Below are 25,549 nucleotides of genomic sequence, written 5' to 3'. Positions count from 1 at the left end.
CTTAACGCACCCAAAATCCTGCAGCTCCGATCGGTGCCTCCAACTGCGCATGCGCAGAAAAACAAACGATAGAATGCTGCTCCTCTGCCACGTCCCTCCCGGGCCGGATAATGCCTCTCTCCCTCCATAGATATTGCCCCATCCCCACAACATTACTGACCCCCTTATCACTCCACCCCCTCCCACCACCCCGACCAATCGCGGGCTCCTTCCCCTTCACTGATCTCAGGCAGAGTGGCAGCGGACCCCACCTCTTCACCCCCCCCCCCCACCCCCCCCCGGATCTCAAGCAGAGAGCCGTCGGACCCACCCCCGCCCCTCCCTCATCGATCTCAAGCAGAGAGCCGTTGGACGCTCGGAACTTACCTCCTCACTAACTGGAGTGCCCAGATCGGACTTTTGTGGAGCATGTCTGTTTTGCGCCGATTCTGGATGGGCGAACGCGGTGGTAAAGGGGGAAAGTGTCGGTAAAGTTGGGCGTGCAGCCCATTAAATCAATTTAAATGCATGCAAATGCATTTAAATGGCCGTCGTGCCTGTGTGGTCCCAATCGTGGCCATTTTCAGGCCTTGGTAAAGGGGGAACCGGCGCAGAGGTGGCTGTGGATCACACTACTCGCCTCATGCCCAACTTTACCAAAATGGGCGCAACTTGATGGTAAAATTGGGCCCATTGTGTCTGTTAGTACATATGTGTGAGTGAGCTTGATTGTGTTAAAATAATGTGTGTTAGCGTGTGGGTATGTGAGTGTGTGGGAGAGAGCTAGCCTGTGTTATAATAATGTGTCAGTGTTAACATGTTAGTGAATATGTATGTTAGTATGTGTGTGAAAGTAAGCTTGCCTGTGTTATAATAATGCATGTGTGTTAGTGTGTGTGTGTGATAGTGAGCTTGCCTGTGTTATAACAATGTGTGTCTGTTGTATGGGTGTGTGAGAGAGAGCAAGCTTGCCTGTGTTATAATGTGTGTGTGTGTATGTATGAGTGTTAGCTTACCTGTGTTATAATAATGTGTTAGTGTGTGTGTGTTAGCTTGCCTGTGTTATAATAACGTGTGTCTGTGTGTGTGTTTGTGTGTCTGAGAGTGAGTGTTTGTGTGTGTGTCTGAGAGTGAGTGTGTGTGTTCGTGTGTGCGAGATGGTGAGTGTGAGCTTGCCTGTTATAATAATCTGTGATGTGGCGATGCCGGCGTTGGACTGGGGTAAACACAGTAAGAAATCTCACAACACCAGGTTAAAGTCCAACAGGTTTATTTGGTAGCACAAGCCACGAGCTTTCGGAGCCCTGCTCCTTCATCAGGTGAGTGGGAGTTCTGTTCACAAACAGGGCATATAAAGACACAAACTCAATTTACAAGATAATGGTTGGAATGCGAGTCTTTACAGGGTAATCAAGTCTCAAAGGTACAGACAATGTGAGTGGAGAGAGGGTTAAGCACAGGTTAAAGAGATGTGTATTGTCTCCAGCCAGGACAGTTAGTGAGATTTTGCAAGCCCAGTCAAGTTGTGGGGGTTACAGATAATGTGACATGAACCCAAGATCCCAGTTGAGGCCGACCTCATGTGTGTGGAACTTGGCTATCAGTCTTTGCTCAGCGACTCTGCATTGTCATGTGTCGTGAAGGCCGCCTTGGAGAACACTTACCCGAAGATCAGAGGCCGAATGCCTGTGACCGCTGAAGTGTTCCCCAACAGGAAGAGAACACTCTTGCCTGGTGATTGTCGAGCGGTGTTCATTCATCCGTTGTCGTAGCATCTGCATGGTCTCCCTAATGTACCATGCCTCGGGACATCCTTTCCCGCAACGTATCAGCTAGACAACGTCATCGATCATCGACACGGATGCCATCATCTCACGTGAGAACACCACCCACCAGGTACACAGTACATACACTTGCAACTCGGCCAACGTTGTCTACCTGATACGTTGCAGCAAAGGATGTCCCGAGGCATGGTAACTAAAAACCTGATAGGCAAAAATTTGGGAAAATATTTCAAAATATGGATGGGGGGGATATATATTTTGAAATATTTTCCCAAATTTCTGACTGTCAGGTTTTTAGTTCCTGCGATTATAATTTTGACATTATCTTCCAAAGGGAATTCCTCTAATTCTGTGCAATGTTCAGATGAAAACAAGATTTAGTAATCTCCTTGAATCTTATTTCCAACCAAGTTCCACCACGGGGACAATTCTGCCAAGTTCACCACAGGATTCTGAACGTTTGAGCATCAACGATCCAGTTACAGATCACAAATGTATTATACAGGTCACTAATTGCTCACTAGGACACTGTAGTTTAATTACCTTTCCCATAGATAATTAGGCAGCACAAAGAAGATGCGACATTATTTGCAGTTTGCAAGATTCTCCCAAGTCCATCCCCCACCCCCGCCCCCCCCCCCCCCCCCAAACCAGAGATCCATCTGAGCCCACCCCCCTCTGGCGGACGCCAGCGGAAAGCCAGGAAGGTGCTGCAGGCTCTCTAAGGACTGCAGGTCGGAAGGATGGTGGAGGGAGACCAGCAATTGAGGTAGGTTGGGGGTGTGCTCTTCCGAGGGGGGCCTGTCTCCCAGGGGTGTCCGATCCCCGGGGGGGGGGGGGGGGGGGTCTGCCCCGGGGTGGTTAGAGGGGGGGGGTCCGCGAAGGATGGTCGGGGAGCATGGGCTTCGGAGATTCCCCTGCAGAATAGAAATCCACTTTGGACTTTTATTCTGCAGGTCGCTAAAAACGTGGATCTGGATTGGGCTGCGCGGTGGTAAAGTGGGATTTGGCGGTAGAGTTGGGCGCGCAGTTCATTAAGTCGACTTGAATGCATTTAAATCGTCGGGCCGCCCGATTCGGGTATCGGGTGTCGGTAAAGCCGCGATCTGCTTGGAATCGGGTGCAGATCGCGGTATCAACAAACAAAGAACAATACAGCACAGGAACAGGCCCTTCGGCCCTCCAAGCCCGCGCCGCTCCCTGGTCCAAACTAGACCATTCTTTTGTATCCCTCCATTCCCACTCCGTCCATATGGCTGTCGAGATAAGTCTTAAACGTTCCCAGTGTGTCCGCCTCCACCACCTTGCCTGGCAGCGCATTCCAGGCCCCCACCACCCTCTGTGTAAAATATGTCCTTCTGATATCTGTGTTAAACCTCCCCCCCCTCACCTTGAACCTATGACCCCTCGTGAACGTCACCACTGACCCGGGGAAAAGCTTCCCACCGTTCACCCTATCTATGCCTTTCATAATTTTATACACCTCTATTACGTCTCCCCTCATCCTCCGTCTTTCCAGGGAGAACAACCCCAGTTTACCCAATCTCTCCTCATAACTAAGCCCCTCCATACCAGGCAACATCCTGGTTAACCTCCTCTGTACTCTCTCCAAAGCCTCCACCTCCTTCTGGTAGTGTGGCGACCAGAACTGGACGCAGTATTCCAAATGCGGCCGAACCAACGTTCTATACATCTGCAACATCAGACCCCAACTTTTATACTCTATGCCCCGTCCTATAAAGGCAAGCATGCCATATGCTGCCTTCACCACCTTCTCCACCTGTGACGTCACCTTCAAGGATCTGTGGACTTGCACACCCAGGTCCCTCTGCGTATCTACACCCTTTATGGTTCTGCCATTTATCGTATAGCTCCTCCCTACATTATTTCTACCAAAATGCATCACTTCGCATTTATCAGGATTGAACTCCATCTGCCATGTCTTTGCCCAAATTTCCAGCCTATCTATATCCTTCTGTAGCTTCTGACAATGCTCCTCACTATCTGCAAGTCCTGCCAATTTTGTGTCGTCCGCAAACTTACTGATCACCCCAGTTACACCTTCTTCCAGATCATTTATATAAATCACAAACAGCAGAGGTCCCAATACAGAGCCCTGCGGAACACCACTAGTCACAGGCCTCCAGCCGGAAAAAGACCCTTCCACTACCACTCTCTGTCTTCTGTGACCAAGCCAGTTCTCCACCCATCCAGCCACCTCCCCCCTTTATCCCATGAGATCCAACCTTTTTCACCAGCCTACCATGAGGGACTTTGTCAAACGCTTTACTAAAGTCCATATAGACGACATCCACGGCCCTTCCCTCGTCAACCATTCTGGTCACTTCTTCAAAAAACTCCACCAGGTTAGTGAGGCATGACCTCCCTCTCACAAACCCATGCTGTCTATCGTTAATGAGTTTATTCCTTTCTAAATGCGCATACATCCTATCTCTAAGAATCTTCTCCAACAACTTCCCCACCACGGACGTCAAGCTCACCGGCCTATAATTACCCGGGTTATCCTTCCTACCCTTCTTAAATAACGGGACCACATTAGCTATCCTGCAATCCTCTGGGACCTCACCTGCGTCCAGTGACGAGACAAAGATTTGCGTCAGAGGCCCAGCGATTTCATCTCTCGTCTCCCTGAGCAGCCTTGGATAGATTCCATCAGGCCTTGGGGATTTGTCAGTCTTTATATTCTCTAACAAACCTAACACTTCCTCCTTTGTAATGGAGATTTTCTCCAACGGTTCAACACTCCCCTCCGAGACACTCCCAGTCAACACATCCCTCTCCTTTGTGAATACCGACGCAAAGTATTCATTTAGGATCTCCCCTACTTCTTTGGGCTCCAAGCATAATTCCCCACTTTTGTCCCTGAGAGGTCCGATTTTTTCCCTGACAACCCTTTTGTTCCTAACGTATGAATAAAATGCCTTGGGATTCTCCTTAATCCTGTCTGCCAAGAACATTTCATGACCCCTTTTTGCTCTTCTAATTCCCCGTTTGAGTTCTTTCCTACTTTCTTTGTACTCCTCCAGAGCTCCCTCCGTTTTTAGCTGCCCGACGCCCGACTTTTCCACGATTTAGCGCCTGAAAATGGGCGCGAATGTTTGGTAAAACCGGGCCCTTAGTATTTGTGTGTGTCTTAGTGAGTATGGGTGTCAATGTTAGTAAGTGCGTGTGTCAGTGTTAATGTGTTAGTGTGTGTTAGTGTTTTAGTGAGTGTGTGTGAATTTGTGTGTTTGTGAATGAGTTTGTGTGTTAGTGAGTGTGTGTCAGTGTGAGTGTGTGTGTTAGTGAGTGTCTGTGTGTTAGTGTGTGTGTGTCAGTGTTAGTGAGTGTGTGTGTCAGTGTTGGTGAGTGTTGGTTAGTGAATGTGTGTCTGTTAGTGCGTTAGTGAGTGTATGTGTCAGTGTTAGTGTTTGTCAATGTTAATGTGTGCATCAGTGTCAGTGTGTTAGTGAGTGTGTGTGTGTTAGTGTGAGTGTGTCAGTGTGTGTGTTAGTGTGTTAGTGAGTGTGTGTCAGTGTTGGTGAGTATGTGTGTCAGTGTTGATGTGTGTGCGTTAATGTGTTTATGTGTGTTTCAGTGTCAGTGAATGTGTGTATGTCAGTGTGAGTGTGTGTTCGTGTATCTGTGTTAGTGTATGTGTCTTAGTGTGTGTGTGTGCATGTCAATGTTAGTGCGTGTTAGTGTGGGTGTGTCAGTGCATTAGTGTGTGTGTGTCAGTGCATTAGTGAGAGTGTGTTAGTCGATGTGTGTTAGTCAATGTGCGTGTTAGTGAGTGTGTGTGTCTGTTTGGTGAGTGTGTTAGTGCATGTGTGTTAATGTGTTAGTGTATGTGTATTTCAGTGTCTGAGTGTGTGTGTGTCAGTGAGTGTGTGTGTCAGTGTCAGTGAGTGTGTGCCAGTGTTAGTGTGAGTATGTGTGTCAGTTAGTGTGTGTGTCTGTGTTAGTGTGTGTGCGTCAGTGAGTGTGTTAGTGTTTCTGTGTTAGTGAGTGTGTGTGTCAGTGTTGGAGTGTGTGTGTGTCAGTGAGTATGTTTGCGTCAGTGAGTGTGTGTGTGTCAGTGAGTGTGTGCCAGTGCAAGTGAGTGTGTGCCATTGTTAGTGTGTTAGTGTGAGTGAGTATCTCAGTGTTAGTGAGTGTGTCAATGTGTGTGTTAGTGTGTCTGTGTGTATGTTAGTGTGTCAGTGACTATGTTAGTGTGTCTGTGTGTGTTAGTGTGTCTGTGTTAGTGATGGTGTTAGTGTGTCTGTGTTACTGACTGTTAGTGGTCTGTGTGTTAGTGTATCAGTGAGTGTTAGTGTGTCTGTGTCAGTGACTGTTAGTGTGACTGTGTTAGTGTGTCTGTGTGTTAGTGAGTCTGTGTTACTGACTGTGTTAGTGTGTTAGTGTCAGTGAGTGTTAGTGTGTCTGTGTTAGTGACTGTGAGTGTTTCAGTGTGAGCTGTGTGTTAGTGTGTCTGTGTTAGTGAGTGTGTCAGGGTGAGCTGTGAGTGTGCGTGTTAGTGAGTGTGTCAGTGTGAGTGTCTGTGTCAGTGTGAGCTGTGAGAGTGTTAGTGTCAGGGTGAGCTGTGTGTTAGTGAGTGTGTCAGTGTGAGCTGTGAGAGTGTTAGTTTGTTAGTGTCAGTGTGAGCTGTGAGAGTGTTAGTTTGTTAGTGTCAGTGTGAGCTGTGAGAGTGTTAGTGAGTGTGTCAGTGTGAGCTGTGAGTGTTAGTTTGTTAGTGTCAGTGTGAGCTGTGAGCGTGTTAGTGAGTGTTAGTGTCAGTGTGAGCTGTGAGAGTGTTAGTGTTAGTGTCAGTGTGAGCTGTGAGTGTGTTAGTGTGTCTGTGTGTCAGTGAGTGTGTCAGTGTGAGCTGTGAGAGTGTTAGTGAGTGTTAGTGTCAGTGTGTGTGTGTCAGTGTGAGCTGTGAGAGTGTTAGTGAGTGTCAGTGTGAGCTGTGAGAGTGTTAGTGAGTGTGTCAGTGTGAGCTGAGCTGCCTGTTCTCTAACACAGAGGCAGAGGGAGCGGGGCCGCGCCTCCACAGGCGGAGCTGCAGCCTCCTCCCTGCCTCACTCCGCTGCTCCCTGTCTCTGTGCCTCTCTCTCTCTCTCTCTGCCTCTCTGTGTGTGTACACGCCTGGATATTTATAGATTTTAATATATATATTTATATTTGTATAATCAGCCCCAGTGTTTGGCGGCTGCAACATTCTCATTTCTTGCTGAATGATCTGTTATATTTTGCCGTCTTGATCCTTTCTGTTGTGAAGCATTTTGATTATTTGAGGCTTTTTTGTTTCTTATTGAGGGGGGGGGGGTGGGGGCAGCCCCCCCATTGCAGAGAGACAGAGAGAGCGAGAGAGCCATCTCCCTCCCTGGGTGAGGGGGGTGGGGGGGTCTCTAATATATATTTATATCAATAAGAGGAGGGGAGACAGGCAGGGGGTGGAGAGAGAGAGAGGGAGAAGGGGAGAGAGGAGAGACAGCGATGGGTTGTTTGGGGAACAGCAAGACGGAAGATCAGCGACACGACGAGAAAGCCCAGCGCGAAGCCAACAAGAAAATCGAGAAGCAGCTGCAGAAAGACAGACAGGCTTACAAAGCCACCCACCGGCTGCTGCTGCTGGGTAAGAGCCGCTCATTCACTGGATCCTCTTCATAGCAACATCATGTCAGCGAGAAGCCTCCGCTCCGGCCCGGGGAGGAGAGACAGACACACAGAGGCTGCCTGCCGCTGGCTCCAATAGGACAGAGATCCACCTCAACCCCTCTGTCTATCTGTCTGTGTGTCACTGTGTGTCCGTGTGGGGGGAGGCTGTCTGTGTGTGTGTGTGGAGGATGTCTGTGTGTGGGGATGTCTATGTGTGTGTGTGTGTGGGGGGGGTGGGGGGGATGTCTATGTGTGTGTGTGTGTGTGTGGGGGGGGGGGTGGGGGGGATGTCTATGTGTGTGTGTGTGTGTGGGGGGTGGGTGGGGGGATGTCTATGTGTGTGTGTGGGGGTGGGAGGGGGGGATGTCTGTGGGGGTGGGGGGAATGTCTATGTGTGTGGGTGGGAGAGGGGGATGTCTGTGTGTGTATCTGTGTGTGGGGGGGATGTCTGTATCTGTGTGTGTGGGGGGGATGTCTGTGTGTGTATCTGTGTGTGTGTGGGGGGATGTCTGTGTGTGTATCTGTGTGTGCGGGGGGGCATGTCTGTGTGTGCGGGGGGGATGTCTGTGTGTGTGGGGAGGGATGTCTGTGTGTGTGTGGGGGGGATGTGTGTGGGGGGGATGTGTGTGTATCTGTGTGTGTGGGGGGATGTGTGTGTGGGAGGATGTGTGTGTGTGTATCTGTGTGTGGGGGGGGATGTCTGTGTGTGTATCTGTGTGTGTGGGAGGATGTCTGTGTGTATCTGTGTGTGTGGGGGGGATAATGTCTGTGTGTATCTGTCTGTGTGCGTGGGGGGGATGTCTGTATCTGTCTGTGTGTGAGGAGGGGATGTCTGTGTATATCTGTGTGTGTGGTGGGGGGATGTCTGTGTGTGTATCTGTCTGTGTATCTGTGTGGGGGGGATGTCTGTGTATCTGTGTGTGTGGGGGGATGTCTGTGTGTATGAGTGTCTGTGTCACTGTGTATCTGTGTGTGTGTGTGTCAGTCTATGTGTGGGGGGTTGTCTGTGTGTATCTGTCTGAGTGTCTGTGTCGCTGTGTGTATCTGTGTGTGTGTGTCTATGTGTGGGAGGTTGTCTGTGTGTGTCTGTCTCTGTGTATCTGCGTGCATGGGGGATGTCTGTGTGTGTCAGGGTGTCTGTGTGACTGTCTCTGTGTGTCTGTCTGTGTGGGGGGGCTGTCTGTGTATGTATGTGTGTGTGTTGGGGGGGCTGTCTTTATGCATTACATATGTGTCTTTAGCTATCTATGTGTGTACGGCAGGCAGGCTGCTGTATTGATATTTTGTGCTCTGATGTCCCTTTTAAAAAAAATAATCTTTTTTTTTGTTTCCATCCAGGGGCCGGTGAATCTGGGAAAAGTACAATTGTCAAGCAAATGCGGATCTTGCACGTCAATGGATTTAACGCCGAGTAAGTGGCGACCATCACATTCCCTAATTGTAGTGGCGAGTGAAGTAGGAAGAGGGTGTGTGGGTGGGAGTGGGGGTGGAGGGGAATATATTTGCTCCATAAAGGGTGGTATGTGGGCACTGGAAGGTGTTTGGACTGTGTTCTCTGACAGCATTAGAAGGCTAGGCTGGTAAATATTTTTTTTCTCTCTTATATTGATGTTATTGCAGGTAGCATTTTCAGGGCCCTGAAATAGCAACAACATGGCGACAACTCTCACTACTACCTCTCCTCCCCCCCCTCCCCCCCCCCCCTCTCCCCAATGTTGGTATCTTACTACATAACATTCTCCCCTCATTTTCTCTCTTAACCACAATAGATTTCTTGACAATGCATTTAGTCTGATCATGAACTGAATGAAGGGATATTAGCATTGAGTCAAATCAAAGAGCTCCTGTTACTTTCTCACGCAGAGAGAAGAAACTGAAAGTACAAGACATTAGGAAAAATATTAAAGATGCTATAGTGGTAAGTGTCAATAGCTTACTTTCCTTTTTAAAAATTGGTATCACTGGCAAGGCCTTTGATTTTTGGCCTATGAACATGCATCCAGTTTTGTCAATCAAATGGATTATCCCATATTCATTCAAAGTAATACCTGTAACTATTTTCTATCCATTTTTAGACAATAGTCTCAGCGATGAGTACTTTAATACCCCCAGTCCAATTAGCCAACCCAGAGCACCAGTTTCGGTTGGATTACATCAAAACTTTAGTCCATCTTTCAGACTTTGAATACACGCAGGTAAGAGATGTTGACGTTATAAAAATTAGTTCTTGGAAATGCTTGTTTTGGTCTTTTGCTGTTGGGTTTGATTCATGTTTTGCCTAATTGGCGACCATCTTCATTGTATTGGCTTATTTCTCCCCCAACTGACCCCCACTGCAACACAATTGGAAATGCTAACAGGAAGCTAGGTCCTGTAAAGTGGCAGATGTAAAAGTTTTGAAGTGTCGCAAAGTGGGATCTAACGTTCTGCCCTTGATCCATTATGGCTGCTGTGTAATAAGGAAATTTACATGAATTTATTTATTGTATCCATGACAGCAAAGCTCAGGGGAAACACCCAAATGTATACACAGTTAAATGCATGCTTCATTCTGTTGCACAATAGTACGTTGTGATTGTGTTTAAAAGGGAGATCATTCTGATCAGCTCTGTTCGTAAGTTTTGTTAGTAATGTCATCAGTATGTTATAGGACCTTGCAAACCATGTTATATACTGTTGTGGCCTCCATGACCGGCTTACTAAGAACGTGATTGTCATTATGTTACTTAGATACTAACATAGTATTGCTCAGCATTTATTCAACTGCAATAATTCATGATAAATGTGCAATGATAACACCCCAGTTATTTATACTTTAGTCAGAAAAGGCCTATCACATCAGCATGGCAGGCTGTCACATTGAAACTGGTGGCCATTGGCTGATAATCTGGCACTTCTAACATAAAATTAAATTGATGTTTCAAATCATAAAAATGTACTTGTATCGGGGTTGAGAATCAGTTGGCTCTTAGTTTGCAACATGTAAAATTATCCTGCAGTTCTGTAATAATTTATAGGAGTGTGTTACTTTAGCTTTCTCTTATAACTATACAGTTGACTCTGTTAATTACTCTACAGTTGATTTGATGGGAACAATAGCATTTTGCATTAAACAGTTGATGTAAGGAGATCTGTTTCATTGAAGTCCATTTTAAACCAGTGTATTGAATTGTCTTCAAGTTGAGTTACCGACTTGTTTTTGATAAATGTGCCTCAGTGTGTTGTTTTGTGCATATCTAGTAAACGTACTCAGTGAAATATGTTTTTATTTTCTTGGTTTTATTTTGCTGTGCTGTGGATTACAAAGAGTGTGTTACAATCCTATTTGTCCAAAGCAACTCATTTTAAGGGAGAAAGAAGATTCTTTTAAAAACTTTGATTGATTGGATTTTGATTATCTTTCCCTTGTGAAGATTACACACATTCGCCATCTTATTTGAATAGAGTATGACTACATTTAAGTTCATGGAACAAAATAATTTGCCTGTGCATGAAATGGCAACCTATTGGGTATGCTCTTTAGGAGAAGCATGCACAAAATTTATTTGAGAAAAGTTCTTATTCTGTGGCATGGAAGACTTCCCACTTCCATTGATGACATGGCATATCTCCAACAGGTTAACAGGTTAACCATGGTTTTCTCAGATAAGATTTCACAAGATTGTGCCAAGACCTCCTTTAACATATAGATAGATAACAGCAGATTATGTTAAAGGCGTAACATTATTCTGGGTCAGGATTCCTCTTAATCAGATGTTAGGCTCCAGCATTCCCTCCTTGAATCTCTCCCGCTCTACCTCCTCCTTCTTTAAGAAACTCTTTCAAATTCACCCTTCTGATCAAGGTTTTGATTATCTGTTCATATAGCCCCTCATGTGGCTGGGTATCAGATTTTGTTCGATAACCCGACGTGAAGCTTTTTGGGTCATCAAAGGCAAGGTAGAAGTGTTAGTTGTTGCTCTGAAACAGTTTCTCAGTACACTGTGATGATACAAAGGTGCTCATTTTGGTTACAGTGATGTTTCTTGGTGTGGCAGATTGGCATTGTTATCATTTTGTGTTGTTACATTTTCCGATTAGGTTCTTTTTCCGCTGGTATTCATTTTTATCCAGATATGATTATTATACATGGACATCATGATGTTCAATACATTTGTTCTATTAAGAAAACTAAAACCATCATGAAGTGTGATTAAAGACAATTGTAACCTACACTTAGCTGTTTATGATGAATCCTGCATGCTGAAGTAACTTTTTAAACAAAGGATTTGGGTTGCAAAATGGGAAAACTGCAACATCGCATTTTCTGATTGCAAATTTTGATTTGCTTGCAATCGATTATACCGTGGAAGGAACTGCGAGTGAAGAAATTTAGCCAGTTGTTGAAGATTTGATTTGATTTCTGATCTATTGGTTTGAACCATTGCTTAACTTAAAGCCTAAGCACTTTGTCAACTCCTGACTTGCTTTGAGATCAATAAGTAACTTCAAGTAATTGTTAACTCTGTTAATTTTAAGAGGTTTGGTTCTAATTGTAGGATGAAAAGTAAAACTGTAATAAATTCAGTGTGTTCACAGTTCAAGACCTAATAATAGGAACTAGACTAAATTGACGGCTTTTGAGCTAAAAATAATTATTGTGCCTTTCTTCCTGTACAGTACATTTGCAGCTCAAAGGTCAGAAACTTGCCTGCAAAACTCGGCGTCACATGTTAGAAAGTTAGTGATGATTTACGGTGGGGAGCAGGTATATCCATTTATAATGCAGCAAGTGAATAACGGAGCTAATATTACAAACTCTATGGGAGTATGGGTGAATTGAAGAGATTGCAAACCACTCTGTTGCTTCATAAGTTCCTAAAATATAAGAGCAGAATTAGGCCATTCAGCCCATCGAGTCTGCTCTGCCATTCAATCATGGCTGACATGCTCCTCATCCCGATTTTCCTGCCTTTCCCCCACAACCTTTCAACCCATTACCAATTTAAAAATCTGTCTAACTCCTCCCTAAATGTACTCACTGTTCCAGCATCCACTGCACTTTGGGGTAGCGAACTCCACAGATTCACAACCCTTTGGGAGAAGTAGTTTCTCCTCAACTCTGTTTTAAATTTGCTGTCCCTTATGCTAAGACTATGACCTCTCACCCTAGAATGTTCAATGTACAGCATTGTTTTAAAATAATTTATTTTAATGTCCAGTACATTTTAAATGAACTGTTATAACTGTTGTTTGGATTGTCTGCCAAATTCAAAATGAGAATGATATCAAGAATGAATTTACTTCAGTGATTTAACATAGAATCCCTACAGTGCCGAAGAAGGCCTTTCGGCCCATTGAGTCTGCACTGACTCTGCTCTGACAGAGTATCTTACCTCGGCCCTCTCCCCTGCCCTATCCCCGTAACCCCACACGGTTATCAGAGGGAGGTGATGGCCTAGTGGTATTATCGCAAGACTATCAATCCGAAAACTCAGCTGGGGACCCAGGTTTGAATCCCGCCACGGCAGATGGTGGGAATTGAATTCAATAAAAAATAACCTGGGATTAAGAATCTACTGATGACCATGAAACTATTGTTGATTGTCGGAAAAACCCATTTGGTTCACTAATGTCCTTTAGGGAAGGAAATCTGCCGTCCTTACCTGGTCTGGCCTACACATGATTCCAGAGCCACAGCAATGTGGTTGACTCTCAACTGCCCTCCAAGGGCAAATAGGGATGGGCAATAAATGCTGACCAGTCAGCGATGCCCATGTCCTATAAATGAATTTTTAAAAATGGATGACATTCCTGGTGAATTTTATGACATGTTCATCTGTATTTCTGGTAGATTTTAACAGTTAAGCTTCTAGAGCTCCAACATTAAAACTCTCACATGCAAGTTGTTGAGGAGGGTGGAGCTATCTAGTTGTTAAATGGTTGTTCGCACTTTTTGCCTTTCCCCTGAACTTGCAAGTTTCCTCATTCGCTCAGCCAGCTGCATTGATATTTAATTTTAGCTTTGGTCTTCGACCAGCAGGCTACCTCATTTCTGGATCACTGAATTGCACAAAATTGGTGTGGCCGATTTTTTGAACAGGTTGTGTTTCAAGATATTTATTCATGATAATAAATTCGAATAGCATTGGCATTATCTGCAGTACGTGGAGCTTGAGTGCGTGGAAAATATGCTTGAATTTTCTGATGAAGTAATCATGACCTTGTAGGAAGGTAATCTCAATGTGTGATTAAGATTAAAGATTAATTATAATTTTTAAAAAGAATTCCTGGCATTCACGGCTGGAGGAAGCCATTGTTCAACATCCGTGAAGTAAACTTATGCTCAATATGAAGCTGTGGCAAGCTAGTTTTTAATTCTTGTGGTACTTACTGGCAGACTAGTTTTCACTCTTATGGTACTCATTGACAGACTATACCGATACTTGGAGTGAATAGAATTGGCACAGTATCTCTTGAAACAAAATGAGTAGCATTCCAGCATAGTTTTTGAATCTCATGCACAGTATATTGATAGTAACTTTCAAGGAGGAACTGGCTAGATATTTAAAAAGCAATGGAGTAGGGGAATGGGACTCATTGTTAGCTCGTTCAGAGAGCTGGCACAGGCACAATGGGCTGAATGGTCTCTTCCTGTGCTGTAAATTTAAAATCATCGACCCTTAAGAAAACAGAAGGAGGCTTTTTAGCCCATCGTGTCTGTTCTGACTCCTTGAAGGAGTTGCCAGATGCAGTCCCATGCCCCAGTTTCTTTTTTAACTAATTGCCATCCAAATTAATCCAAAATACACATCCGGTTGCCTTTTACTGTTTCTATAGAAGCTGATTCCACCTCCTTTCAGATAGTGAATCTGGATTTTAATAACCTTTTATGCAGAGAAATGTCTCCTGATTTCCTCCCCTAGTTCTTTTGCTAATTATTGTAAATCCATTGCCTCTGGTTTACTAACCATGTGTGCAGGTTGCAATTTCTCCCCATGTTTGCGTGGGTTTCCTTTGGGTGCTCTGGTTTCCTCCCACAGTCCAAAGATGTGCAGGTTAAGTTGATTGGCCATGCTAAATTGCCCCTTGGTGTCAGAGATTAGTAGAGTAAATGTGTGGGGTTATGGGAATAGGGCCTGGGTGGGAATGTGGTTGGTACAGATTCGATGGGTCTAATGGCCTCCTCCTGTACTGTAGGGATTCTATGATTAACCAGAGGAAGCAATTTTTTTCCACTTGTCCAGTCAAAAACTTTCATAGTTGTGCCCCTATTGGGTCGCCACTCAACCTTCACTATATGGACAATGATACCAGTTTTACCAATCTTACCAGAAAACTGAACTACCCCATCCCTGGTAAGCATCTTCTGTGCCGCCTCCAGGACATCCCTGCTAAAGCATGCCCAAAATTGTACACGGTACCACAACTGAGGCCTCACCAGTTATTTGTGAAGCTCAACATGACTTCCTTGTTTTTGTTTTCAATGCCCCTATTTATAAAACCATTTCTTCAAACAAATTATTTCTTAACTGCTGTATCAATTTGCCCTACAAGCTTCAACGATTTGTGAATATGCACGCTCAGGCCTTGTTGGATGTTCCTCCACCCCCTAAAAATATCGCACCATTTCGACTACGCTGCCTCTCTACGTTGCTTCTCCCAAAGTGCATCTATTCGAGCTTATCTGCACGAAATTGCATCTGGCAAATGTCTGCCCCTTTCACCAGTCTGCCCATGGTCGTCCTGCAGTCTGCTGCTATCATGCTTACAAAACTTGGCAACATAATAAATAATATCTTCTACAAACTTTGAAATCAGATATCTCATAGCCAGGTAACTTGTATATCAACAAGAAAAGCAGTGATCCTGATACCCTATGGGAGAACCCACTAAAAGTTTGAAGTTTATTTATTAGTGTCACAAGTAGGCTTACATTAACACTGCAATGAAGTTACTGTGAAAATCCTCTAGTCACCACAGAATTTAGCATGGCCAATGCACTTAAGTAACAATAGTGACTGGCACGTCTTTCGGACTGTGGGAGGAAACCAGGGCACCCGGAGGAAACCCACACAGACACGGGGAGAACGTGCAGACTTCCCACAGACAGTGACCCAAGCCGGGAATCGAATCTGGATCCCTGGCGCTGTGAGGCAGCAGTGCTAACCACTGTACCGCCAAACACTCCTTCACTCAGAACATCCCTTCAACTCTGCCTCTGATCACACTACATTCAGCACTCTCGCCTTTCCTTCTCTATGAACGGTATGCTTTGTCTGTATAGACAGACAGACACTTTTCACTGTACACTAATACATGTGACAATAATAAATCAAATCAGTTATGGACCCAAGTTATCACTGTCCCTTCCCTACCATGCACATCTACTTTCCAAATAAATATGTTATGAGTGACTTTATCAGAAGCCTTTTGGAAGTCCAAATATACAACATTTACTGTATTGCCTTCATCAATCCTCTCTGTTACTTTATCCGAGATTCTATAACAGTATTAGTGTATGTTGCACATCCCCATTTTAAGGTATTCATACTGGTTGTAATATAGAATCTTAAGTTTACTTCATTTCTGCACTTTGCTGCATAGAACCTTGTTACATTTGATATTATTTAGGCAAGCTGGCAGCATAATGGTAATGTCACTGGACTGGTAATCCACTGGTTAAAGATCTGGGGACATGGGTTCAAATCCCGCCAGTGGAATTTAAATTTAGCTAATAAAATCTGGAATCCACAATTAGTCTCAGTAATAGTGACCATGGAAATATCATTGATTGTTGTAATAAAAAATCTGGTTCACTATTGTCCTTTAAGAAAGGAAATCTGCCATCTTGACCCAGCGACGCCCACGTCCAATGAAAGGATATTTTTAAAAAGTTTTTTTAAAAGTTTATTTATCCATCGCTGGAAGTCACAGCGTCAAATGGCTAGATGTTGGCACATGGTTTGAATGGAGGGGAGCGCTTTAAGCAATGTCCTGAAATTCAAATACTTTTTTTGCCCAGGAAAATAAATGTGTATATTTTATGAAATCATTGCACAGTTGCATTGAACTTGGAAGAAAGAACATTATTACACAGTGGTTTTTGTAATGATTGTGGATACTCTTGGGATGGTGCCATTTGGGCCCAGGATAATTGGCAGTGGTCCCTGGAGTTTGGCTGGGTCAGGATGATACAAGGGTTCTGTCTAAAAGGAGTGGTGATTGGCTTTAATGTCTTTTTAGCAAAGAACTTGCTGTCCCTAATCTTTGCACTATCTTTACAGTCTGTCTGATTAGAAACTAAGGTTGTGACCCATGTTTAACATTTCACTCTGTATAAAGTAACAGATTTTTAATAGAATTGGTTTTGCAAGGATTTGTCAAAGAAGTGAGTGTTTCTTAAAATGATTTGCCAATAGGGGCGGGGGAGGAGGGTATTTAACTGAAGAGATGCGGGTCTCAACTAGTGGCTGTGGAGAGTTCGCGAGAGCTTTGTGTTGCTTCTTTCGAATAGGCCCAGCCCATAAAGTGCTAATTCGGCACTTCAGTGGGCCTTCCCTGGGACCAAGGACCCTGGGAGTCGGAGTCACGTCCACCAAGCACTGTTGGCCATACGGAGCCAGAAGCTCTTCCTTGTTTGGTAATGCCACCCGGGGTGGCGGTTGCTGCCTGAACTACAGCCAGCCGAGGCTGGTAATCGCCATTGGGCCCAGGCACAGTTGCATGATAGTGGGAGGGGGTTCTTAATATGGGTGTCGCCTGGGGGGTGGGAGTGGGAGGATCAGCAGCAAGTGGCTCTCAGTGGACCTCCCTTTTGTGAATCCAGGTCCGTCGATTGGGCCTTGAGTGCTTGACAATGATGATGCCCTGCAGGCAACACCAACACTGTTGTCTTTTCAGGCTTAATCGGGGCAGTGGCGGCTAAGTGGCAGTGTCCCACCAAGAAACTGACCATGAGGGAGGGCATTGAATTCCGCCTGGTGTCTGTGTCTTGGTTCTGAAAAAGCAGCGTGGACCCTTCACAGGATGAAACATGTAAAAAAAAGTGTAGCATGTTCAAATTTAGATATTGTCAGAATTTAAAATGAGAGGTTGCTGGGTAAAATGGAGCGAAATGAGTATGTGTGAGGAAAAAAGCAGGGAGCAAAATATCACCCTGGAATTCACAGTTCATGGGTGATACATCGAAAAGGATCAACTTGAAAGGATGACTCAGTTGTTCAAAATAGTTATTTTAATACATATTTTGATTAAAGTTAGATCTGTGTGATTGGTTAATTTTCTCACTGTTTTGTAATCATTTATTTCTGTTTTAAATGACTGAGCAATGTGCCCAAAATGAACTTCTGTGTGGAGAGTAACATGAAATTGAATCGGAAAGTTATTAAAAAGAGTAAAACTACGGGAAGTATAATGGTTAATGGGAAGCAAAGCAGCAGGTTAGCTTGTGGGGAGAAGGTTTCCACGACATGGAAAATTAGGGAAAAAAGTCAAAGGGAAGGAGAACTCAGGAGATGTTATTAATGAAGATGTCAGGGTTCAAAAAGAAGGTACAAAAACTAGCATGAAAGCACTTTACCTAAATGCTCATAGCATTTGAAACAAGGTAAATGAGTTGACGGCACAAATCATTGCGAATGGGTATGATTCGGTGGCCATTACAGAGACATGGTTGCAGGATGGTCACGACTGGGAGTTAAATATCCAGGAGTATCAGACTGTTCGGAAGGACAGACAGGAAGGTAAGGGAGGTAGTGTAGCTCTGATAGTTAAGGATGACATCAGGGTGGTAGTGAGAGATGATATAGATTCCATGGAAAGAAAGGTTGAATCCATTTGGGTGGAAATTAGAAATAGTAAGGAGAAAAAAGTCACTGGTAGGTGTAGTCTATAGGCCACCAAATAATGACATCACGGTGGGGCGAGAAATAAACAAAGAAATAACTGATGTATGTAAAAATAGTACAGCAATTATCATGGGGATTTTAATCTAATGTCAATTGGTCAAACCAGGTCGGTCAAGGCAGCCTTGAGGAGGACTTCATGGAATGTAAAAGAGAAAATGCTGGAAAATCTCAGCAGGCCTCGAGTCCAGACGACCCTTTGTCAAAGCTCTTTTCTCTCCTTGCAGATGCTGCCAGACCTGCTGAGATTTTCCAGCATTTTTCTCTTTTGGCTTCAGATTCCAGCTACCCAGTAATTTGCTTTTATTTTGTTCATAGAATGTATCCTCGATAGTTTTCTCGAACAATATGAAATGGAACCTATGAGGGAGCAAGCTATCCTAGATCTGGTCCTGTGTAATGAGACAGGAATAATTAATGATCTCACAGTTAGGGATCCTCTCGGAAGGAGCGATCACAGTATGGTTGAATTTAAAATACAGATGGAGGGTGAGAAGGTAAAACCCAATACCAGTGTCTTGTGCTTAAACAAAGGGGACTGCAGGCAGACAGGGAGCAAAAACGTTATGGTGGGACAATTGAGGAACAGTGGAGATCTTTCAAAGTAATTTTTCACAGTGTTCAGCAAAAGTATATACCAGTGAAAAGAAAGGACTGTAGGAAAAGGGATAATCAGCCATGGACATCTAAGGAAATAAAGGAGGGTATCAAATTGAAAGAAAATGCATACAAAGTGGCAAAGATTAGTGGGAAACTAGAGGATTGGGAAATCTTTGAGGTCAACAGGAAGCCACAAAAAAAGTTAGAAAGAAAAATAAGCTAGATTACAAGAGTAAACTAGCTTAGAATATAAAAACAGATAGCAAACGTTTCTACAAATATATAAAACGAAAAAGAGTGGCTAAGGTAAACATCCTTTAAAGGATGAGAAGGTGGATTTAATAGCAGGAAGTGAGGAAATGGCCGAGGCATTGAACAGGTATTTTGTGTCGGTCTTCACAGTGAAAGACACAATATGCCAAGAATTGATGACATGGCAGGTGAGGACCTAGAAACGACCATTATCACGAAAGAGTTGGGCAAGCTAATGGGGCTAAAGGTAGACAAACCTCCTGGCCCTGATGGAATGCATCCCAGGGCACTAAAAGAGATGGTGGGGGAAATAGAAAATGCACTCCTGGTGATTTACCAAAATTCACTGGACTCTGGGGTGGTTCCCGCAGATTAGAAAACAGCAAATGTGACGCCACTGTTTAAAAAAGGAGGTAGACAGAAGGTGAGTAACTATAGGCCACTTAGCTTAACTTCTGTAGTGGGGAAAATGTTTGAATCTATCCTCAAGGAAGAAACAGCGAGACATTTGGATAGAAATTGTCCCATTGGTAAGATGCAGCATGAGTTCAACTAATTTAGTGGAATTCTTTGAGGACAATGGGGAAATGGTGGATGTGGTGTAACTGGATTTCCAGAAGGCATTCGACAAGGTGCCGCTCCAAAGGTTGCTGCATAAGATAAAGGTACACGGCGTTACGGGTAATATATTAGCACAGATAGAGGATTGGCTAACTAAGAAAAAGTAAAGAGTGGGGGTAAATGGGTGTTTTTGCGGTCAGTGGTGTGCCTCAGGGATCAGTGTTGGGACCACAATTATTTACGATTTACATAGATGATTTAGAGTTGAGAACCAGGTGTAGTGTGTCAAAGTTCACAGATGACACTAAGATGAGTGGCAGAGCAAAGTGTGCAGAGGACGCTGAAAGTCTGCAAAGGGATATAGATAGTCTAAGTGAACAAAGAACAAAGAACAATACAGCACAGGAACAGGCCCTTCGGCCCTCCAAGCCCGCGCCACTCCCCGGTCCAGGATTGAATCCTGAATCCAGGATCCCCGCCCAATTTTCCAGCCTATCTACATACCAATATCCTATCCACCGAGCTGTCCCTCACAGCTACGATGCTTTGTTCATCACAACCTACTAACTCACCCCCACCCCCCCATTCCAGACCATGTGATCTCCAGGGAGAGGCGAAAACCCAGAGTGAAAACCCCAGGGCCAATATGGGGAAAAAAAAGCTGGGAAATTCCTCTCCGACCCCCTGAGGCGATCGAAACAAGTCCAGGAGATCACACTGGCCCTGATCGGAAAATGCTTCCCAACCCTAGTCATTTCCACTTCCACGAACACCATATGAATTCCCTGCCCCCGAGACAGGTTCCCAACTATCCGCAGTCTCGCTCTGTACTGGCACCAGCAAGATGATCATAGAATGAAGCCTTGAAACGAGAAACAAGGAACAATTAGCCCGCGCCGCTCCCTGGTCCAAACTAGACCACTCTTTTGTATCCCTCCATTCCCACTCCGTTCATATAGCTGTCTAGATAAGTCTTAAACGTTCCCAGTGTGTCCGCCTCCACCACCTTGCCCGGCAACACATTCCAGGCCCCCACGACCCTCTGTGTAAAATATGTCCTTCTGATATCTGTGTTAAACCTCCCCCCCTTCACCTTGAACCTATGACCCCTCGTGAACGTCACCACCGACCCGGGGAAAAGCTTCCCACCGTTCACCCTATCTATGCCTTTCATAATTTTATACACCTCTATTAAGTCTCCCCTCATCCTCCGTCTTTCCAAGGAGAACAACCCCAGTTTCCCCAATCTCTCCTCATAACCAAACCCCTCCATACCAGGCAACATCCTGGTAAACCTCCTCTGTACTCTCTCCAAAGCCTCCACGTCCTTCTGGTAGTGTGGCGACCAGAACTGGACGCAGTATTCCAAATGCGGCCGAACCAACGTTCTATACATCTGCAACATCAGACCCCAACTCTTATACTCTATGCCCCGTCCTATAAAGGCAAGCATGCCATATGCCTTCTTCACCACCTTCTCCACCTGTGACGTCACCTTCAAAGATCTGTGGACTTGCACACCCAGGTCCCTCTGCGTCTCTACACCCTTTATGGTTCTTCCATTTATCGTGTAGCTCCTCCCTACATTACTCCCACCAAAATGCATCACTTCGCATTTATCAGGATTGAACTCCATCTGCCATTTCCTTGTCCAAATTTCCAGCCTATCTATATCCTTCTGAGTGGGTGAGGGTCTGGCAGATGGAGTACAATGTTGGTAAATGTGAGGTCATCCATTTTGGTAGGAATAACAGCAAAATGGGCTATTATTTAAATGGTAAAAAATTGCAGCATGCTGCTGTGTAGAGGGACCTGGGTGTCCTTGTGCATGAGTCACAAGGAGTTGGTTTGCAGGTGCAGCGGGTAATTTATAAACACCTTAAGAAGGCAAATGGAATTTTGTCCTCCATTGGTAGAGGGATGGAGTTTAAAAACAGCGAGGTTATGTTGCAGCTGTATAAGGTGCTGGTGAGACCACACCTGGAGTACTGTGTACAGTTTTGGTCTCCTTACTTGAGAAAGGATATACTGGCACTGGAGGGGGTGCAGAGGAGATTCTGGAGTTGAGAGGGTTGGTTTATGAGGAGAGACTGAGTAGACTGGGGCTATACTCATTGGAATTCAGAAGAATGAGGGGGGAGCTTATAGAAACATATGAGATTATGAAGGAATAGATAAGATAGAAGCAGGGAAGTTGTTTCCATTGGCGGGTGAAACCAGAACTAGGGGGCATAGTCTCAAAATAAGGGGAAGCAGATTTAGGACTGAGTTGAGGAGGAACTTCTTCACACAAAGGATTGTGAATCTGTGGAATTCCCTGCCCAGTGAAGCTGTTGAGGCTATCTCATTGAATGTTTTTAAGGCAAAGATAGATTTTTGAACAGCAAAGGAATTGAAGGTTATGGTGAGCGGGCGGGTAAAGTGGAGCTGAGTCCACAAAAAGATCAGCCATGATCTTATTGAATGGCAGAGCAGGCTTGAGGGGCCAGATGGCCTACTCCTACTCCTAGTTCTTGTGTTATGTTCTTATGTAACGTTTATCTGCTGCAGTTGCATAGGTGCTGTGATAAAGGAAATCCAAAATATGAATATTTCTGCAGTAACAAGCTGAAATACAGAGGGTGGGCATTCCAGAGGCTGGTGTCTCAGCAGCTGAAGGAACAACCGCAGTAGTGAAGTGGTTAAAATTGGGATGCTTGGGACCTAGAATTGGTATGGTGTACAGATACATACAGTCGTCCTGACAGGTAACAGCAAAGAACAATTCCGAATGTTGAAATTGAAATGTGTTTTGTTCCTTCCAGTACTTTGCTGTGTTGTCAGCTTCTGCCATATTATTTCTTAGAGACCAGCACTCAGCCCCAATTCTAGAGAGTCTTTCACCCTCCTCCCTCTTCACCATCCTCCCGTCCCCCAGCTCATCTTGAGTCCAACCAGAAACATGAACGCTGTACCGAAGCTTTTTAAAATAGTCACTGCTACAGCACTCAGCCAGTTCCTGTACTGGTTTGATTTGGTTTGATTTATTATTGTCACATGTATTAGCATACAGTGAAAAGTATACTTTTATATATGCTGCTGTAAACTGTTGTACGGAAACAAAATGGAACAGAGAATGGCCGTTTGCAAGTTCCTGAAAGCCCTGCAGTTCTTCATATTGTTACACAATTATTTCCAGCTTTGGGGTATGGAGCCTCAGCTGAGGTCCGCACTTGTCCGAAATGTTACCTTGTTTGTTTTTTTTGCCTCGGGTGCCTGGCCTGCTGAGCGTATCCAGGATTTTCCGATTTTGGGTTTCAGATTTCCATTTGCTTTTTATTTCAAGTTTTTTTATTCATTCGTGGGACATGGGTGACGCTGGCTGGCCAGCATTTATTGCCCATCCCAAGTTGCTCGAGGGCAGCTGAGAGTCAACCACATTGCTGTGGCTCTGGAGTCACATGTAGGCCAGACCAGATAAGGACAGCAGATTTCCTTCCCTAAAGGACATTAGTGAACCGGATGGGTTTTTCCGACAATCGACAATGGTTTCACTGTCATCAGTAGATTCTTAATTCCAGATATTTTTTATTGAATTCAAATTCCACCATCAGCCATGGAAGGATTCGAACCCAGGTCCCCAGAACATTAACTGAGTTTCTGGATTAATAGTCTAGCGATAATACCACTAGGCCATCACCTCCCCAACAAGATGTTGCAGGTATGAGAAATGGAATTAGCATTCAGCTTTGAGGTAGCAGCTTTAATGGATACAAAGAATTGTTTTCACAATGGCAAATAATCTTATTACCAAACTTGATAAGAATATGAGGTGGGCAGAGCACCTCAACAGCAATAACCATTATTAGTGTCCAAGAGCATGCTGTAGTAACATTTTGACAAATATTTCGGGAAAACTCCATAATTCAGAAGTACTGCAGGTTAAACAGCTAAACTTGTCCCTACCGAGTGGCTTTGCTCCATGGAGCTTCTGGCTTAGAATGGAGCCAGTCTCAAAGTAAATTCTGCAGCTCCGCACATTGCCCGAGCTGGAACCTTCAAATGCAAGTGTTTTCTTTTCATTTTTGCTTACAAGTATGTAAGAACTGGAATGGTCTCAACAAGGTGTACGTCGAATGGATGTTTCTATGTTTCTATAAAAGCAGGATTAGGCTATTGAGTTGGATGATCAGCCATGATTGTGATGAATGGCAGAGCAGGCTCGAAGGGCCGAATGGCCTCCTCCTGCTCCTATCTTCTTCTATGTTTCCTCTTGTGGGTGAATTCAGAACTAAGAAGCACTCTTAAGGAGTAGCTAAGCATTGTGCAACTTTGGTGCTCTCTGCCACAGAAGATAATGGAGGTGGGGGTCATTGAATATATTGAAGCACAGGCAGCCAGATTCTTGTAAGGCAAAGGAAACAAAGGTTATTAGGGGGTAGATAGGAATCTGGTATTTGAAACAAAACAGATAAACTGATCTTATGGAATGGTGGAGCAGGTTTGAGGGGCCGAATGATCGACTTCCGTCCCTATTTCGTACATTTGTGTGTTTGTAAAACAGCCTTGTTTGTGAGACAACCATTTGTTATTGAGTCTAGGTGAAAGGTCAATCCTGTTGGACAGTGGTGGGAAAAGTCACCAAGGACATAAAACAGAAGAAAGGAAAGAAAGACTTGCTTTTCTGTCAAATCTTCCACAATATCAGGATGATCCAAAATGCTTTACAGTCAGAGAAGTACTTGTGAACTTTAGTTATTGTTGTGTGGTTGGAAACGCAACAGCCAATTTTCACAGGGCGAGGTCCCACAAACAACATGGAGATTAATGACCAGATTATTTGTTTTAGTGATGTTGGTAGAGAGATGAATGGTGGCTCGGACACCGGGGTGAACTCACCTTCTCTTCAAAAGAGTGCCACTGGGCTTGTTTGTCCATCTCAGGGAAATTTGGTTCACTGTCTCATCTGGAAGTGATAAGGTGGTAATGAACTTGGCTTTTAAGTCTGTAGATGGTGCAAAGGGAAGTAAAACTGGGGCAGATCAGAAGCTCCAAAACTTTGTCCCAGGCATAGTGGTGGAAAGGAATAATGGCTATCCTCTTGCAAGCCTGTATAGTATGCAGAGTAATGAGGGATTTGTATTCTGTACTATTAACCCTGCCTATCTGGACCCTTTATTATTTACTCCAGAACCTTAGGATCCAAAACAGTTTTCTGAACGATCTGGAAGCAACATACATATCAGTGATTACCTGTCTGTAAGTGTGTTGTTGAGTTATAGACGGAATTGTCAGTGTACATTTGGTTGTGTGTGCATGATTATTTGGGGGTGTAATGTAACAAAGATCTTCCTAAAACTGAATTTGTGTAACCCTTGCGTGCGCGTTGTTGGCACCCACTGTTAGACTTTGCAGATGGCTGTGCACCTTTCAATGCACATCATTAAATTGTGAGGCATTATTTATGGATCTATGAAATGTTGTATTCAGTAACTCTTGGGTCCCGGAGAATGTAAATTCAGGTTCTAAGGTAGGGAGGGTTAAGGACAGGGAGAGAGGGTAGGTTTAAGGAAGGGAATGGGTAGGAACAAAGTAGGGGGTAGGGAAGTGGGAGAGGGTCAGCCTGAAGGGGATGTCCATAATCAGAAAAGGGCAGCCACTGAAGAGCGATTCCCCTCCTCTTCCTCTCCCCCACCTCCCCCCACCTCCCCACACTTTCACTATTTCAGGTTACAGATCGCACCGCCATACTGCCCGTGCCAGGTGTATTATGGCGTGGGTAGTGTACTCTCGTGTCAATGGGCTTGATAACAAAGCTTAAGGTGAAGGTGAAGTCGCACGGGATCAGAGGTGAGCTGGCAAGGT

General features: G+C 44.6%; 1 protein-coding gene across 2 annotated transcripts in view; it reads left to right on the top strand.

Moving 5' to 3' along the window:
• The window catches only part of LOC144495579 (guanine nucleotide-binding protein G(s) subunit alpha-like), a 395,016-nt gene that overhangs the window by 147,464 nt on the left and 222,003 nt on the right, over nucleotides 1-25,549 (top strand). The window contains exons 1-4 of one of the 2 annotated variants that reach the window (XM_078215715.1): nucleotides 6,885-7,383; nucleotides 8,745-8,817; nucleotides 9,270-9,324; nucleotides 9,482-9,601. In XM_078215715.1, coding sequence (XP_078071841.1) covers nucleotides 7,245-7,383; nucleotides 8,745-8,817; nucleotides 9,270-9,324; nucleotides 9,482-9,601 — 387 coding nt within the window. In that variant the 5' untranslated portion in view covers nucleotides 6,885-7,244. Of the gene's footprint in view, nucleotides 1-6,884; nucleotides 7,384-8,744; nucleotides 8,818-9,269; nucleotides 9,325-9,481; nucleotides 9,602-25,549 lie in introns of those variants that run through there. The other variant, XM_078215714.1, reaches the window with a different exon arrangement.

Source organism: Mustelus asterias, chromosome 7 (assembly GCF_964213995.1).
Source record: "Mustelus asterias chromosome 7, sMusAst1.hap1.1, whole genome shotgun sequence".
Lineage (NCBI taxonomy): Eukaryota > Metazoa > Chordata > Chondrichthyes > Carcharhiniformes > Triakidae > Mustelus > Mustelus asterias.
This window is presented reverse-complemented; position numbering and strand designations above follow the sequence as displayed.